Source organism: Panthera tigris, chromosome F3, assembly GCF_018350195.1.
Source record: "Panthera tigris isolate Pti1 chromosome F3, P.tigris_Pti1_mat1.1, whole genome shotgun sequence".
Lineage (NCBI taxonomy): Eukaryota > Metazoa > Chordata > Mammalia > Carnivora > Felidae > Panthera > Panthera tigris.
The window spans coordinates 7,091,985-7,108,856 of NC_056678.1; the positions used below are offsets into that span (position 1 = coordinate 7,091,985).

General features: G+C 41.0%; 2 protein-coding genes across 27 annotated transcripts in view; one reads left to right on the forward strand and one right to left on the reverse strand.

Moving 5' to 3' along the window:
• SDCCAG8 (SHH signaling and ciliogenesis regulator SDCCAG8) overlaps positions 1-9,608 on the reverse strand; it is a 251,378-nt gene extending 241,770 nt beyond the window's left edge. For 10 of the 11 annotated variants that reach the window (XM_042976940.1, XM_042976937.1, XM_042976935.1 and 7 more), the window contains exon 1: positions 8,752-9,180. In XM_042976940.1, the coding sequence (XP_042832874.1) occupies positions 8,752-8,998 (247 nt within the window). In that variant the 5' untranslated portion in view covers positions 8,999-9,180. Of the gene's footprint in view, positions 1-8,751; positions 9,181-9,522 lie in introns of those variants that run through there. The other variant, XM_042976936.1, reaches the window with a different exon arrangement.
• Positions 9,609-9,688: 80 nt separating this feature from the next.
• The window catches only part of CEP170 (centrosomal protein 170), a 127,585-nt gene continuing 120,401 nt past the window's right edge, over positions 9,689-16,872 (forward strand). For 13 of the 16 annotated variants that reach the window (XR_006214222.1, XM_042976927.1, XM_042976925.1 and 10 more), the window contains exon 1: positions 9,795-9,942. The gene's annotated coding sequence lies outside the window, so the exon portion shown is untranslated. Of the gene's footprint in view, positions 9,943-10,171; positions 10,355-16,872 lie in introns of those variants that run through there. The other 3 variants (XM_042976926.1, XM_042976931.1, XM_042976920.1) reach the window with 2 other exon arrangements.

Genomic DNA, 16,872 nt, shown 5'->3' on the forward strand with positions numbered 1-16,872 from the left:
CAGTTAAGCATTCAACTCCTGATTGCGGCTCAGGTAATGATCCCAGGGTCACGGGATTGAGCCTCACGTCAGGCTCTGTGTTGAGCGTGGAGCCTGCTTAAGATTCTTTCTCCCTTTCTCTCTGCCCCTCCCCAACCCCTCAAAGAAAAGTGTGCTCTGTGGAGCTAAGAAATGATTTCACTTCTAAGATAAAGAATAATTATTTATTTATACATAATTTGACTAAAAACTAATAAGCTACATTAGGAAAAAGAAAGGAAATCTGGAACAATTTTGCAGTTGAAACTCTATACGTAGAGTTCTTGTAATCAGATTACAAGGGCAGTAGAGTTTCATGAGCTCTTTTAATCCCTTTCCCAATTTTCTTCTTTAATCTTTTAGAATTTATAATATTCAAAGACTACATGTTAAAATTATGCTATGAAAATAGTTATTAATGAAATAGTGAGATACTGAAACCAATAACTATCCTGAAGAAAAGTGATATCCAAAACACGGTTTGGGTTTTTTTGTGGTTTTTTTGTGGGGTTTTTTTGTGTTTGTTTGTTTGTTTTGCAATTACTGACTTCAATTATTAGGATCAGAGAGGAAGAGAAGGAATTAGCAAGAACTGCATCCTAAAACTAAAACTAAGGAGGTGACAGTTTTAAGTCATTTCAATACTACATTTCAAAACATGTGAAATGCTCTTCAATATATACACAGCAATGATAATTATACAGTGTAACAGACAAACCGAGTCAGTCCTGAGGAAGAATAATGCTTAGATGACTTAAAACAAATGAAACCCTATTGCTTTTCGGCTGGAACCAATGTAACTGAAGGCCCCAGAATCCTTACAAGGAACACTACTCCACACGTGCAGTTATCTGCTACCCACCACATTAGACAGGAGGCGCCAGTTATCACTTCCTGTCCCATTACTATTGGGCACAACTTTATCTATCTATAACCGAGAGACAGAAAGAATACTCCTTTCCTCTTCTCTCCAGAGAGGACAGGAAGAGTATTTCACGCTGCATCCTGATTTCAACGCACCAGCCATGCATTGAAAATAAACTTAATTATGAAGACAAACACAAACAGGACCTCTGAGTCCTACAGAGTCACGTGAACATAAAGGTAAGTAAATAGTATTTCTGGGGGTGCACTGTCCAAACATCAATCTGTACAAAGAGCCCCGAAAGTGAATGAGCTGCTGACTGTTGGCCAATTTCAGTCTGTCTTCATCATTCTAGTAATCCAGTTCCCTCCCGGCTCACCATCAGGTCTCTCTTCACCAAGGTGTCTTCGCCAAGACAAAGGAGTCCCAGGCTAGGAAGGATCATCACTTGTAGACATGAATTATTAATGTCTGCCTTATCCATCTGCACAGGGAGATGTGAACAAGAAGTACTCCAGTGACAGGGAGAGGGGACTGCACCCTGGGTAGTGCCCAGCTGTCTCTCAGAAACCATGCAACGGACCAGAGCTCCCTGGGACTTGAGATGCACTGCACTCCTCTAAACAAGCTCAGACCAGGGCAGACAAGCAGAAAAATGAAACCACAGCGAGATAAGAGATACGTCTGTCTGTCCACCCTTGACTGGGCCTCAGCTCGTTCAGAAGATTGTGGTCACTGTTCACCTGGGGACGGACAGGTAGGGCAACCAAGATAAGAACAGCATAATCCGAAGTCAGGCAGAGCCAGATCTGGAAATGGCAATTATGATAGTTAAAGGGATTAAAAGAAGTACCCAGAAACTACAAGATCGAAAAGAAAATACTGTCATAAAAGACTCTAATAGCTGAAAAATGTGAAGCGTTTGGCACCGGGAGTGAAAGATAATCTGAATAAGAATGTCAGCATCTTAAGAAAGCAGTGTGTGGAAGATCATGAAGGATGTGTGGATGCTGGCAAATCAAGGAGACTGGCTATCTACATAATGGGGGATATGCCAGGTTGATTTGGGGCACCACCTGGGAGGATTTACGCACCCATCACTTTCCACTGATAAGGAAGTCATCCTAGCCAGACTGGCAGATTGCACAACCGATACAACCTGTATCCTTGATGGTAATTACTCTCAAGAATGACTCTTGGGGAGCCTGGGTGGCTCAGTCGGTTAAGCGTCCAACTTCGGCTCAGGTCATGATCTCACGGTCCGTGAGTTCGAGCTCTGCGTCGGGCTCTGTGCTGACAGCTCAGAGCCTGGAGCCTGTTTCAGATTCTGTGTCTCCCTCTCTCTGACCCTCCCCCATTCATGCTCTGTCTCTCTCTGTCTCAAAAATAAATAAACGTTAAAAAAAAAAAAGAATGACTCTTGGGGTGCCTGGGTGGCTCAGTCGGTTGAGCGTCCGACTTCAGCTCAGGTCACAATCTCACAGTTTGTGAGTTTGAGCCCCACATTGGGCTCTGTGCAGACGGCTCAGAGCCTGGAGCCTGCTTCGGATTCTGTGTCTCCCTCTCTCTCAATCCCTTCCCTGCTCTCACTCCATCTCTCTCTCTCAAAAATAAATAAATGTTAAAAAATTAAAAAAAAAAAAAAAGAATGATTCTCGAGGAACAAAGGCTAAGAGCAAGGCCTTGCTACTTCTAGGTCACAGTATCTCAACCCGGCACTTCTGACGTCTGCACCTGATACCTCTCTGTTGTAAGGGCCTGTGTTGTGCACACTTAGCAGTCTCCCTGGCCTCTACCCACCAGCTGCCAGTCGAAATTAACCCCCCAACCACCACCAGGTGTGACAACCAAAAATGTCTCCATCCATTACCAAATGTCCCCTGGGTGGAAAAAATCACCCCTGGTTGAGAACCAGTGGTTTAGAGCAATAAAACAGGATAGCCACTGTTCAGTTCCGAGGAGAGACTTCCCACATTACGACATGGTAACTACAGTCACCTGTTAATGAAAAATGGGCAGGACAGTGAGCAATTCAGCCACAGTAGTGGTGGTGGACAGTGCACAACCTACAATCTATCACAGCCACGATGGGGCACCTCTGATCCAGGTGTCAGGAGAAAGCGTTATACCTACTATAACTGAGAACTTGAAATTCGTGTTTTAGCTTCATATTGTTTCAAGACTTAACACATGAAGCAATAGTTACACCTCAGAGCCATTTTTCAGAGCCACCTTGGGTGATCATTCCTGTAAATATTCTAGTGGGCTTTGAAGAAGACCCTCCTCCCCATCAAGGTTGCTTTGGCAAGTACCCAAGTACATTTCAAGCTACTTTCTCTACCGTTTGACCTTGACAGGACTATCACTAAATGAAAAGGTAGAAAACCTCAGCACACACTGGGGAAGTGATCAGAGCATAAGTTTGTAAACATCCCAAGAGAAAATATAATTATTCTCAGTTTCTCAATAGTTTGAGAGTAACTTAATCTCTTTTTCTGACCAAGAACATGTGAAAATGCCCGTACAATTTCCTAACGCTCAGCATTGTTTTGGTTCTAGATAATTCCAGGGATGACTCTTTACTTGTAAAACAGGTTTTTGCTGGCTTTTCTTTTTTGGCTTCTAAGTCCCGTCTTTTGCCTATTTTATCTCATCAGTAGTATGGATGAGATACTGGCTTTTGTTATTGTGGTAGAAGAAATGGTCATAAAAGTTAAAAGTGTTAAGAAAAGCCATTAGAGGGGCGCCTGGGTGGCTCAGTCGGTTAAGCGTCTGACTTCAGCTCAGGTCACGATCTCTTGGTCCGTGAGTTCGAGCCCCGTGTCTGGCTCTGGGCTGATGGCTCAGAGCCTGGAGCCTGCTTCCGATTCTGTGTCTTCCTCTCTCTCTGCCCCTCCCCCGTTCATGCTCTGTCTCTCTCTGTCCCAAAAATAAACGTTAAAAAAAAAAAATTTTTAAAAAAGAAAAGCCATTAGAGCACATAAAACAAAAAAATGAATACATTTAATTTAAATTTTATCAGCCCCAAAAAGAAACTCAAATGTTTACAAATTTCATTTGCATTACCAATCCTTACTTATTACTAGCCAAACCATTCCATGCCTCTAATTTTGAGAAAAGAGAGCTGTTTCAGTCTGCAGTGAAATACCAGAATAATTTTTCCATTCGTAATGAATGTTTCTGGGGCCTTTATTACATTGGTCTCAATGAGGCTGATAGTAAAGCAAACAAATAATCAAACACTAGCTGTGGAGAGAGAGAGAGAGAGAGAGAGGGAGCGAGACAGCATATATACAGCAAACATGGCAAAGAATATAAAAATATGCAGAAAACAGTTAAGAAAAGCAAAAACAAAAAGAAGAAATATAAGTTTCATGAGTAAAACTGAGAAAAGGAAGAACTTGACTTAAGTTCCACACATGTTAAGTTTGTGCAAGGTCCAGATGATATCACAGCTGGCTAATTCAGTGACCAAAGTATTGGCAAGTTAAGATTAACACAGGCCTTCTACAGATGTGAGCCCTTCCCTGGAAGGAAAAAAAAAAAAATTATAGAATCTGTGGGGATGTGCCAATCATACATATAAGTAAAACATAGAATATCAATGTTATCTTCAGTTTTCTCAAACTAGATCAATTTACAGAGAAAAGAATCACCCTCCCCCTCAAATTATGTATTTTCTTCCCATATTCAACTTCTCATGTTCTATGGGCCTAGTTCCACTCTAGCTCTCATTTTTATAAGAGAGACACATAACCTTTTATCATGCGCATGGGGCCAATCAGTGTTGATGGAAGGGATGTCAGAAACCCAGGGGTCTGAGAGAAGTGCCTGGAGGAGGAACCGGCTCTCAGATGTGTTCTGCTTGGCCAGCACAGTGTGGAAGGGAGAAGAAAAGGAAAAGAAATTCCAACGTTTTTAGAAAAAAGCATAAGCTGCCCAATTTGGCCATAAGCCTCACCATTCCCTAGTGTCTTCCACGAGGCCATCACACATTTTGTCACCTGCTTGGGTCCTAAAGGCAGTAATTCTGCCACCTCGTCCAAATGTTTCACTTTACTGACGAGGAAACAAGAATCCAAGAACAGTTTACTGACTGCCTCAGGTGACACCGATAGTTATTGGCAAAACCATAGTAAGATTTCAGTGACCCGGCTCCTGCTTCCACATTCTCCTCTGACTCCACTATACTCTTATGCAAATTCAATCTAGAGCCCAGAATGCCACCATGTTGAAAGAAAATGAGGAACCAGTATCTAAAATGCTGGTTAATGGCTAAAATATGGAAAATGTTGTATTCTTGTCACAGTTCAAGTTTGTTCCATATTTCTTTATGCTCACCTAACCAAAGGTGGTCAGGACCTACGTGAATAGGTGAGTCACGAACGCAGTGCTGTTGACACAACTGTACCCACAGCTAACACTGCAGCAATGGACTAGACATCATTGTGTTATTAAGGCTGGGACACTGCTCTTCTAACAAGTTCTCTCCTTCTTTCCATTACCATAGCACTACATTCAGGGTACAGGACTGAAAACAGCCTGGATTCCCTGTTAAATTGGTTTTTCTGACCCTTTCTTGGCTACATACTAGTTATTTTATATCCTTGTGGCCTTGTACAATGAGAGATTTCAATCAGATTTCAGTGAGAGAAGAGCTATATGCTACTCTCCGCAGTTCCCAAGACAATCCTCAGTCCTTCTGTAGGTCTTGAATGCTAGCTGCCTATATTAACCACAAAGGGGATGAACACCTAGCCATACTGCCAGGTGACCTCCCAAGTCACTTTCACTTCTGTATTAAGCTCTGTGATTCTCAGGGTACATGGGATATGTCCACTTTTCCCCACTCTGGAGACTTTCAGATCACCTACTGTGAAGCAATCATATTACAGATCTGAGGGGTAATGAGGCCTTCTAGTTTTTCTGTCAGAATGCTTACTTTGAAGGACAGTCACTAAATCTCTCTAACTTCTTGCAGTGGCGGCACAGACAGACAAGCCAAAGCCAGAGATCCCTTTAGAGAGGATAAAGAGGGGTCACATCTGGGAAGCCTAAGGAAAAGGATGAGGGGAGTGTGGAGTCTGCAAACAGGTTCCCTCCTTCCATGGCTGCTCTAAGATCACAGGTCAAGGACAGTCAAGAATCCCACTCAAGATTCATAAGAAAGAAAGCAGGTTGACTCTGCCTTTCAAATGAGAACTTCAAATTCTTAATATACTATAATAGTCCCTAAAATTACATTTAAAGCAAAGAACTGAGGAAAAGCTATGAAAATGAGGGATTATCATAGAAAATTGTGAAAGCATTTTGCGTTTTTATAGGGCTACTTCCTGGCTGAACATAATTGAATGGGTATTAATAACGATTACATGTACAGTTATTTAGGAACCAGAGAAATAACATGTGAGGAAGGACCAAGAATGCTTATGAGCCTTTCTTTAAGCACAAACAAGGCAAAACATTTTGGGGACATAATAGCAGATAAACAAAGACAAACAAAGCAAGAAAACCAAAACAAAATAAGACAGAAGTACTTAAAATTACCTTTTATCTGATTGTATAGTAACAGAATTCTCAAGTTATTAAGCACAAACACTGAAAATAATGAAGTTCCACGTGTAAAATAATGCCACTGTACTTTGTTTATTCAGAAGCACGAATTTTTATATGTGTGAAGCAAAGAACTTCTATATGTGTTTCAACTCAGGATTGGTTGTTTCTTTCCATGTGCTATAATTTTTTTAAAGTTTATTTATTTTGGGGGTGGGAGCAGAAAGAGACAGAGAGAGAGAATCCCAAGTAGGCACTGTGCTGTCAGCAGAGAGCCCAACACAGGGCTGTGAGATGATGACTTGAGCCAAAATCAAGAGTCGGACACTTAACTGTCTGAGACACCCAGGTGCCCCCATAAGCTGTTATATAAACCAAATAAACATAAAAGTTAAAATGCTACTAAATAAATAATAAAATAAGTCATGAAAACCCAGGAAAAATTTCAGGATCCATTTCCTGATTTGTTGTTAAAACCATCACTTAAAAAAAACCTTTAACTTTTTTCTCTTCTTTATGTTTGCTTCTGATTATAAATGTTCTTTACTATCACACTACATTTATAATTTATCTCTAAATGTATCATCTTTGAATGAAAACTCTCCACTCTATATAATTACTGAAAGCAGTATTAGTTTGAAATTAACTTTATTGCATTAAAATGCCTAAAATTAAGCCCCCAATGCTTACATAAAGGTTCAAAATAAGGCAAGAGGAAGAGCAGCATTAGCAGAAACTTATAACAGAAAACAAATTGTTTCACCAACCTCAAAAAATCACTCATTATCATTGTGCACAGTACTTTTCTTGCTTTCAAATGAGAAGTTAAAAGTAGTTATTTCTGTATCTAACAGCTCTTGAAATACCAGTAGGCTGATGAAAACACTCATCAAGACCAATTATTTTACTCATGCAGTTTGAGCATGAAGAATATTGACAGTTTGTAACACGTTGACAGATGGAAACAATACATAATAACCCTTACAAAATCTAGAGTTACTAGAAGGTAAACTTTCTAGTCTCTTCGAAAAATCTTCACTTTGCTGCAAGTCCCAATTATAAATAGCAGCTGACATTTAATGAGTGCTTATGTGCCAAGCAGTGATTTTTACCCTTATTCTCTGTCATAGTAATCTGTCATTATTTTATTTATTGTTTTTTCCTCCCACTAATCCAGAGGCTCCATGGGGACAGGGACTCTGTCTACTTCTTTATTGTATCCCCATCGCTAGTATGCCTTACATATAGTAGGCACTGAATTGTTAAATGACTCATTGTTCTAAACACTTTAACTTTTTAAAACTATCGGTCATGGCCTAGAGTGTTAAGAAAATGCAAAAGAATAAGTGGAATGTATTACATTTAGTAGAATATTCTTCAATGAAACTTTTACATGTATATGTCATATCTGTGTAACAGTAAAAAAGAAAAAGGCTGAAAATCACTGCTTTACGTGGATTATTTCATTTGCTCCTCACAATAACCCTGTAGACAATACCATAACTTCTACTTTAAAATAACAGAACTGAGGTTTCCAGATGGCATATATGATGCCCATGATGATAGAGCTATCTACAAGTAAGAACATCATTTCTATAAAGACTCACTCACAGGGTACCATACTAAGAAAACCTGAATTAACTAAGCAAGGTTTCAGTAATAGTAATTGTGACATGATTAATAAAGAAAAAAAAAAGCTTTTAAGGGAGCCAGTCCTGACTGAATTTAATATCTGGCTTAGCCACTAACCAGTTATGTGGACTTTGGACGAACTTAATCTCTTTGCACCTAGATTTCCCCATGTGTAAAAGAGGGGTATTCATCAAGTTGTTAAGTTTTAAATGACTTGATGTATGTAAATAGTTTAGACCACTAAATAGAAACTGTTCTGATTAAAATAATTAGTATTTCCTTTTTCTTGGTCCGAAAAATCACATTCAACCCATTGCACTACAGTTGGAATGTGTAAAAAATGTGAATAAGGAATTTACTGGATTAAAGAGCAAAGCATGGGAACTGGGCAAGTTTGGAATAGAGCCACCCAAGAGGTTCTGCTGGACTTGGGTGAGAAAGATGCTAAGTCAAGCTCAGGGAGTTGGTCCAGGTAACTATGGGAATCAAGGGAAACAACACTGCTTAACTGTAAAAACAAACACAAACGACTTCATCTTCCCTCAAGGATCACAGCAACATCCATCTTCCTCTGCATATTGGCTGGGGCCAATCCAAGGTGTCAGGAAATGCACCTGGGCCAGCTCCCGCCCAGTAGGGCCTGGTACCAAGGGGCTAGGGCGCAGAGGTTCGGCGCAACTCACCCCGGAGACTCCGTTGATACTGCCCTAGAATCTCCTCCAGGGTAGAGTTCTCCGGGGACTTCGCCATGCACAGACTCGGGGCCCAGAGATGGGAGTTACGTAGGGAAATGTCCGATGTCGCCCTTCGGGGAACCAGAGGCCTTGGCGCCGGAGTAGCACCCGCCAGCTTCCTGCCGCTGCTGTCACTGGGGAACATGGAATCCCGGTCGGAGCTCGCTGGGGGCCCTTCCCACCCATTCGCCCTCATGGTTGATTTCGGGAGTTGTAGTCCGCAGACTGCGGGCCTGCAGTCACGAGGCTCCTAAAAGGCCCTTCCAACTGAACTACAATTCCCAGAGGTCATTGCGCCTCAAGGTTTGGCGGTTTGGCAGCCAGATCCGGTTGCCAAGAGACTGCCTGGAGGCTCCGCCCTTTTTCTGTAGCCCAGCCTGGCTCAGTCCTGCCTTTATCCCATCCTGCTGTTTGGATCACCCAATCGACAGAAAGAGCTCACTGAAGGTCTTGACTCTTCTAAATTTGCTGGCTTGCAGTTGGTCCTTGAAATTTCTCAAGGACACAAATAACAAGTTCTACACCCTTCAGCCGCGACATCTGCCAAAATGGCCAAATACATTCTCAAGAAAAAGAAGCTCTATATCTTCGAAACAGCCTAGATTGTGAAAGCGGCTGACACTACAATTCCTAGCATGCCCCGCAACCCGACCTCCACTTGGAGTTGGCGCACTGCCCTCTGGGAACTGTAGTCCTTTTTAGTTGCGGTCCCGGCCTTACACCAGGGTCCTCTTCATTGTTCAAGCTGGTTTTTTGGAGCACGCCTGCGCAGTAGGCAGCTGGAGAAGCCTTTGGGTGAGACCCTCCACACAGCCCCTTTTCATTGTCTGCGTTTGGCGCCTGCGCAGTAAGAGATCGTTGGGACTGCCGGAGGAGGGGATAGGGCCGGGCTCCTCGCCCTTTCCCTAGGCGCCTGCGCACTGGGCGGCCGCTCTCTGCCGTTACCGCTATGTGTGGGGCGTGTGTGGAATAACGTTATTGCCCAGCGGAGCTCAGGGCCGGGAACTCGACCGCAGCGGCAGCGACGACGACGACAGCGGCGACGACGACGACGGGGTGGGGGGAGGACGGCGTGCGAGAGACTCACGGGACGCGACGCGCCCCGCCTCCCCCGTCCGGTCCCTCTGTCAGCGGTGAGGGGTAAGTGATGCGCTCAGCGGCTCGGTTGAGGCGCTGCCGATGCCGCCGCCGCCGCTTCCCCACATCCTCCGGGGTTTGCAGCGGGGGCTCGGGGCGCGGCCCGCGGCGGCCGGGGTTGCTTCCCCGCGGCTCCGCACGGCGCCGCCACCCCCTCCCTTCCCCTCCCCTCCCCCACCCTGCCCCCAGCCCCACCCGCCGTCCCTCCGGGCCCGCGGCCGCCGCCTCTTCCCGAGGACGTCTTGAATCGTTTTCAGCCCTCTCTCGGCTTTGTGCAGCCCTCCCCCCTGCGTCGTAGCAGTTTGCTAGGGGTGCGGGCGGAGCATCGGAGGGAATGGCTGTGCTGCCGCCGGGGCAGGGATTTTTCCCCCCCGCCCCGATCCGAGCAGCTAACAGTGCCGGCCTTTTCTGTGAGGTTGGTCTGGCGATGTGGGGCGGTTTGGGGGAGGTCAGGCGAGGAGCCCTCCGGACGCGGCTGGAGGGCGTGGAAGACGTGGAGTCACGCACCCTGCCAGGCGACTGCACCCGCGCTGGCTCTGGCTCTGGCTCTGTAGTAAACCCGGGGGAGGAGAGAGTGGCTTCCTGTCGGCTTCATTGTCCTAAGATTCAAATGTGGGGTTTGGGTATGCTTCCCGTCATTTTATGCATAACACAGGGCGGGAAGACGTGGGATTTGTATCCTAAGTTATAAAAACTCTGGGTTTTTTTTTGGGGGGGGGGGGATGGTGTTTAGCAGAGTTTTATTTATTTGAAGAATATAAGCCCCTGGAAGACAGGGACGGTGCCTGTCCAAGCATTGCCAAGGTGATAAATATAAAATTACCAGATGGCGAGGAAGAGTGGACTTAGAAAGGGCCTGACGACGAGGCTGTTGTGTAGCAGGGAAATGAACCAGCAGAATTGTTTTTTCGATGGGTGGGTAACGCATTCACGTTCCTAAGGGAATACATGAGGTTTCATCTTTCCGTTTTGTTTTTTGAGCATTCAAGACAAAAAATAGGCCTGCTACCTTTCTGTTCCTGGTTTTGTTGATAAATACTTTTATTCCCTTAATGAAAATTCACTCGTTTGGGAAAAATGTAGTGAGGCAGATGATAGGTGATTGAAAATGCATCTTTTAAAATGATTTGATCTTAAGCTTTCATTGCTTACAACCGTTTGCTGGCGTTAAAACCAGGGGAAGAAAGAATGAAGCAGGATGGGGAGGAGCAGGTGGAGGAATAATGGGAGAGGAGAGTCTTACATTGTGAGTACTCTAAATCTTCAATGATACAACCCTAGCTGGACATGCTTCAGAAATTTAGTAATTCAGCTCTGGAAATACTACATTGCAAGGGACAAATAATTTTGTATTTTTCTGCCGTTATTTTTGAAAAACTAAAACCAGGGCTGTTTTTCATCCTTCCTAACTTCGTAGATACGGTAGAATTTTGATGTTTTAAAACTCAATCTAAGTGCCCTTGACACAGAGGAGGACCCTAAAACTTGGGAAGTTCACTGATTTGTCTGTCCGAGCCTAACTGCTAATGAAAGGGCAGAGCCAAACCAAGATCTGTGCCTGCAGAGTGCTCTTTCAGTTTTGTCCCTTAGTCTGCCTACCCTGTGAAAATTTGTGGAAAGCTTCTCTACAGCTCCTTGAGTTGTCTTTGACAATCAAGTTCATTGATACCCTAGTTTGTATTAATCTTGTCCTTTTCTTTGTGATGTAAAAATAGTAATTCTGCTGAAGTGGAGCTTTAGTTTTATAAATTAACTTATGATGTAAGGAAAGATGCCCTACCAGGGGGTTTTCATAAAAACAAACTCTTGGAAGCTTTTCCCTACTACTTGTTAGTAACCATATTTTAATAGCATTTCCTAACATTCAGTATTAGTTGATAGCGTGATCAACTCTGTAAGCTGTTAAAAATAAAATTGCCAGGTAACAAGAACCTGTGAAGTTCATTTTTCTCTTCTATTAATGAATTATATTATTTGCAACTCGCCTTTTGAGAAAAAATCTTTGTTGAACTTTTTAATCAAAATTAAATTTATGTGTTTTCATTGAGCTGGTTTTCACACAAAGTGCTTTTTTGCTTTATAAACTTTTAAATTTTACATTGCATTTCAACAGACTTAAAAAAGAATTTAGTAATATGCCTTTTAAATTTTAGCTTACTTAAAAGTAATCTATTGTTAAATGCAGCACGGGGAATTGTATTAAGTCAAACTTTAAATGTATTTTACTGGTAAATTTCGCTGTTGTCAGTTACTTTGTATGGAAATAAATAACCATCTGTGTTTTCTATCTTAGCATTAAAATAATGAAATTTATGCTACAAAATTATACATTATGCCCATTGATGCAGATATCGAAGTGTATTTAAAAATCCTATGCTTAGTGATCTATTTTCTTTATTTCAAGTATCTGTTTCCTTTTATCACTGAAGAAAAAACTAGTTTTATTGTTGCATCTGATAGCAATCAGATATCACTCATCTAGTACTCGGCACTGTATGTTTAACCTTGTTAACATGTTTTTTTATTCAACAAAATTCTCCTGTAAAATAATTTTTACTATTTTAATTAATGAATGATTTTCTCAAATGAATGATTTTGTTCTCTATCATGAACATTGGGGTTTCAAGGAGTGTCCTAATAAATACTTAACAGACAGCAGTGTACTAAATTGCCAGCTAAAATATCTGTACAGTTACAAATTATTATGGAAGTGTAAGTATAACAAAAGAGCAATTAGATGCCATCTGAAAAATCCTTGGTGGGTAGGTAATATTGAGAACATCATGTGTTGATGTGTTTCAGTAAGAATAATGAGTTTCTTATGGAGAGAAACCTCAGACCATCTTTATTTCATAAACTTCGGTTAATAACCAAGATTTCTAGTAATCAACTACCCTTGTTGAAGTGGGATTTAATTTATTGACTCAAATATTTCTTGAGGGAAGTGCTCCGCAATGAGTTAGTCGCTGTGGGCAATACAAAAGAATAAGAAGACATCTGTTTGGTAGTAGAGTTGATTAAACTAGGTAGATATATAGTCTAGCTGAAATGATTATGCAACAGTATATCTATTTTGTAAAAAAATGTTTTGACTAAAATGAATGATATGGTCAATGTATACCAATGATAAAGCCCTCTTTTATGTCAAACAAAGGTAGAGAGGAAACAAACAAAAGCAAAGCTAAAGAAAACCTTACAAAAATTACTTCAATCCATATAGGGATTGTACAGGACATGGCAGTGGAAAGAATCTCAAGCGTGCATTGCTTAGGTTTGAGAAACAGAATATGAAATATAGCAGAGAATAAGTCATTATTTGAGTATATCAGTAAGAAATAATGTAGAAGACATTACCCTTTGGGACATGATATTTGTTGAATAAATGACAACAACCTACCATGTATTGGGACCTACTAACTGCCAGGCGGCAGGTGTGTGTATGTGTATGTAATTAATGCAAGAGTCTTGTATATAAGGTATAATTTTACACATTTAAATCTGAGAATATTTGAAACCCAGAGTTAGTGATAATTTTGCCTCTGTGTCACACATTACTAAGTGGTAGAGCCTATAACTGAACCTATGTCTTTTTAACAAAAGCCTAGATTTCCACTCATTCTTTTTGGTAAATTAAAAAAGCAAAATTTACTCTTTTCTGATTCACAAATTTTTAGAATTAGAGGAGACTTTAGAGTCATCTGGTACAGTGTACCTCCTACTACAAATATCTCTGAGACTTTTATTGAGTCAGCTTCTCCAAGAACAACACTTCCACGAACAATGAGGCATAGGATGTCTCATTTAGCTTTTGGAAAGAGTAATAGGAAGGTCTTAATTAGAGCCGGTATCTGCTTTCCTGTGTAACTTCTCCCCATTGGTTGTAGTTTTGTCTTAAGTGTAGGCCACAGTAAGGTTTTTCTCTACCAGGTCTTCTCTTTTCTTGTTAAATACTACAACCCTAACAACTTCATGTGATGCTGTTCCCTCTACCTTTCTCATCTCTGTCAACTACATTCAGTTTTGTTGATGCTGTTCTTTTTGTTCCGATCTTGTTTTTATATTTAGTTCTCCAGCTATGGTCTAAAAACAGTGTAGTGAAATTATCCCTTTCTTTAATTCAAGCTATACGCTTGTGTTTACAGTCTAAAATTGTGTTAACTGTTTAATAACCTTTGCTACTTCTAAGCAAAAAAAGAGAAGGAAATGTTATATGGCTTTTCAAGTTATATTTATACAATTCAAAAGATTATTTGAGATTCTGTATTTCTACTTTTTTAATGTTAAAATGACCTTTCTTTATGAAATGATAATGTGTAGTAAGTTTCTTTTAATATTTGCCTTGGGTTTTTTGTATTGGTTTGGTTCTTAAATGAACAATGAAAAGTTGGCAACCTTATATTGTTTTTCATTTTGTTTTTTGAAAAATCTGTTTGGAAACCACTGATGCAGTCATCATAAGCTAGTGTCTTTTCTATGTTAAGATTTCTCCCATTCTGTAGATGATTTTTTGAAGCACTGTTTAACCCTTTCAAGTATCATCTCCTTGAATGTAGCCATAGTTAAAACTTGTTGAGATCTTATTGAATCATGATTCTGTCATCCAAGGGATTAGCTTCCCTTCCTGCCTTTTAGACATTTATAAATTTAACATACCAGCCCTCTTATGTCTTCATCCTGGCCGTGTACTGGATATAGCCAAGGACAAAGCTGTGCGGATTTATAAATAGAATAAATGTAGCATAAATAAAATATGCTTAAGAAAAGAGACAACACAAAGATAATGAAAGCCATTTGCATGGTTTTTTGTTTGTTTTTAGTTAAGGGGAAAACCATTATATTCTCCAGTACTGGGTAAAGCTTACAGTCTGTGAGGTGATACAGATAATTGTATAATGGCAAGTCAAGTAAGCATAGGTGTTATGAAGAAAATTCAGAGTAAAGGGATAGACTGTGATGGAGGACTGCTATTTTTCATTTATTTTTAAGTAGTCACTCAAATAGAACATTCAAATGGTTCCAAAAAAAATCAAACTTCTAAAAACAAATAATGTGAAAAATCCTCATATCCCTCAACTTGCCTGCTGAGTTACCACTTACTCTAATCCAGTAGATAACTTTTTATTATTTCTTGTGTATAATTCCGGTGAATTTCTTTTTCAGTTTAAGCAAATATAATGTATATTCTTAATCTGCTTCCCCTCTTTTACACCAAAGACAACCTCTTCAGACAATATTCTGTACCTTGAGAGCTTCCCGTTTTAGGAGTGGTTAAGGAATACTGCTCTCTGAGGAGGTGATGTTTGGCAGAGACTTGTGTTAGGTCAGGAAGTATGCCATGGAGGTGTGTGGTTGGACTGTGCAGTGGTCCTGAGACAGCAGGGATGGGTGAATTTGGTGAATATAGATACCACTGGCTGAAGGTGACTGAGCAAGAGGAAGGAAGAATAGGAGGAAATGAGGCTGGATAGAGATTGCATGGTTTGATTTATTTCAAGTGCTTTGGGAGTTCATTGCAGGGTTTTGAGCAGGGGAATAACAAAATAATTGTGTTACATTTTTAAAATGTGGTTCTGACTGTTTTGTGTAGAAGACTGGAGGGGAAAAGAATGGGAACAGGGGGATGAGCTAAGAGACATTTGGAGTAATCCATACTAAGATGTTAATGGTTTTGACTAGAGTGATAATGGTGGAGATAGTGAAAGTTGCAAGGTTGTGAGTTTTTTTCATGTTGTTTAAAATGTCTGTTAAACATCCAAGTGGAGCTATCAGGTAGACAGTGGAGTATATGAGTCTGGAATTCAGAGAAGTTCAGACTGAAGATATTCAAATCTTAAGCATCACCAGTAGACTATATTTAAAGCCATAGGATTGTAAGACATCACTTACAATCACTTAGTTTGAGAAGAGGTCCAAGAATTGAGACCTGCTACTCTTCAATAGTGAAAGCTTAGCAAGAGAGACTGAGTTCCCCAGAAGGATTGAGAAGAAGTTGCCAATGAGATAAGAGTGTGCTGTCCCAGAAGCCAAGTAAAAGAAGTATTTGTAGAGATAGGGATGTTCACTCTATACTGCCTTTGATCACCTGAACACTCCTTCTAAACTGTCTGTGAGAAGATTTTGTTAGACCTCTCCTTACTCTTACTAGTTTTTGATGGGGATGTTCACAACTATTCCCCAGAAACTACTAAATCTAAAGCCCTGAACAAAGTTTTATGTGTAAGTAGGTCCCTGCTGTGTCTTAGATGGATGGATGTGGTTGCTGCTGCTACTGAGGTTTGAACAGGAGAGACAGCACTGTTCAGTGAGAAGAATTTGCAGTCAGGATTGATTCAGAGTCACTACCTGTGTGATCTTGAACATGTCACTTAATTTCAGAAGTTTGGTTTCTTCCTCTGTAAAAATAACACTAGTGGTAGTCCATCTACCTCGGAGGTTTATTTTGAGAAACAAATGAGGTAGATGTAAATAAAGCAAATGAAAGGGATGGTTGCAGGTAGGAATCTCCTCCCATTGCCCCAAATGTGGCACCACTTGGTGGTGTTTCACGTGAAGAGATACTTTGTTAGGGGTGAGGAATAGAAACATTTTTTTCAATCAGACACTGTAGGAATAGTTTTGTACTTCTTCATTTCATCCCCATTAGGCAGTTTTGCACATTATTTTAATGTTCTTAGAAGTGGAGAGAGACATGATGTGGGAAAGAGGCTTTGAGAGAATGACTTTTCCCCCAAGTCCTACGCTCATCCTTCAGTTCTAGGCACAGTGTCTACATGAGAATGAAGTCGATAAAAGTAAGCAGGCCAGCTTTCTTGTTTCCAGGCCCACAAGGAACATTTTCTCTTCTCACTGGCTTCTTTTCTGGAAGGCGTTTTGCCAGCTAAGGGTTTGTCACATCTCCCATGGAAGAGTAAAGTACAAGTTCAAATCGTACAA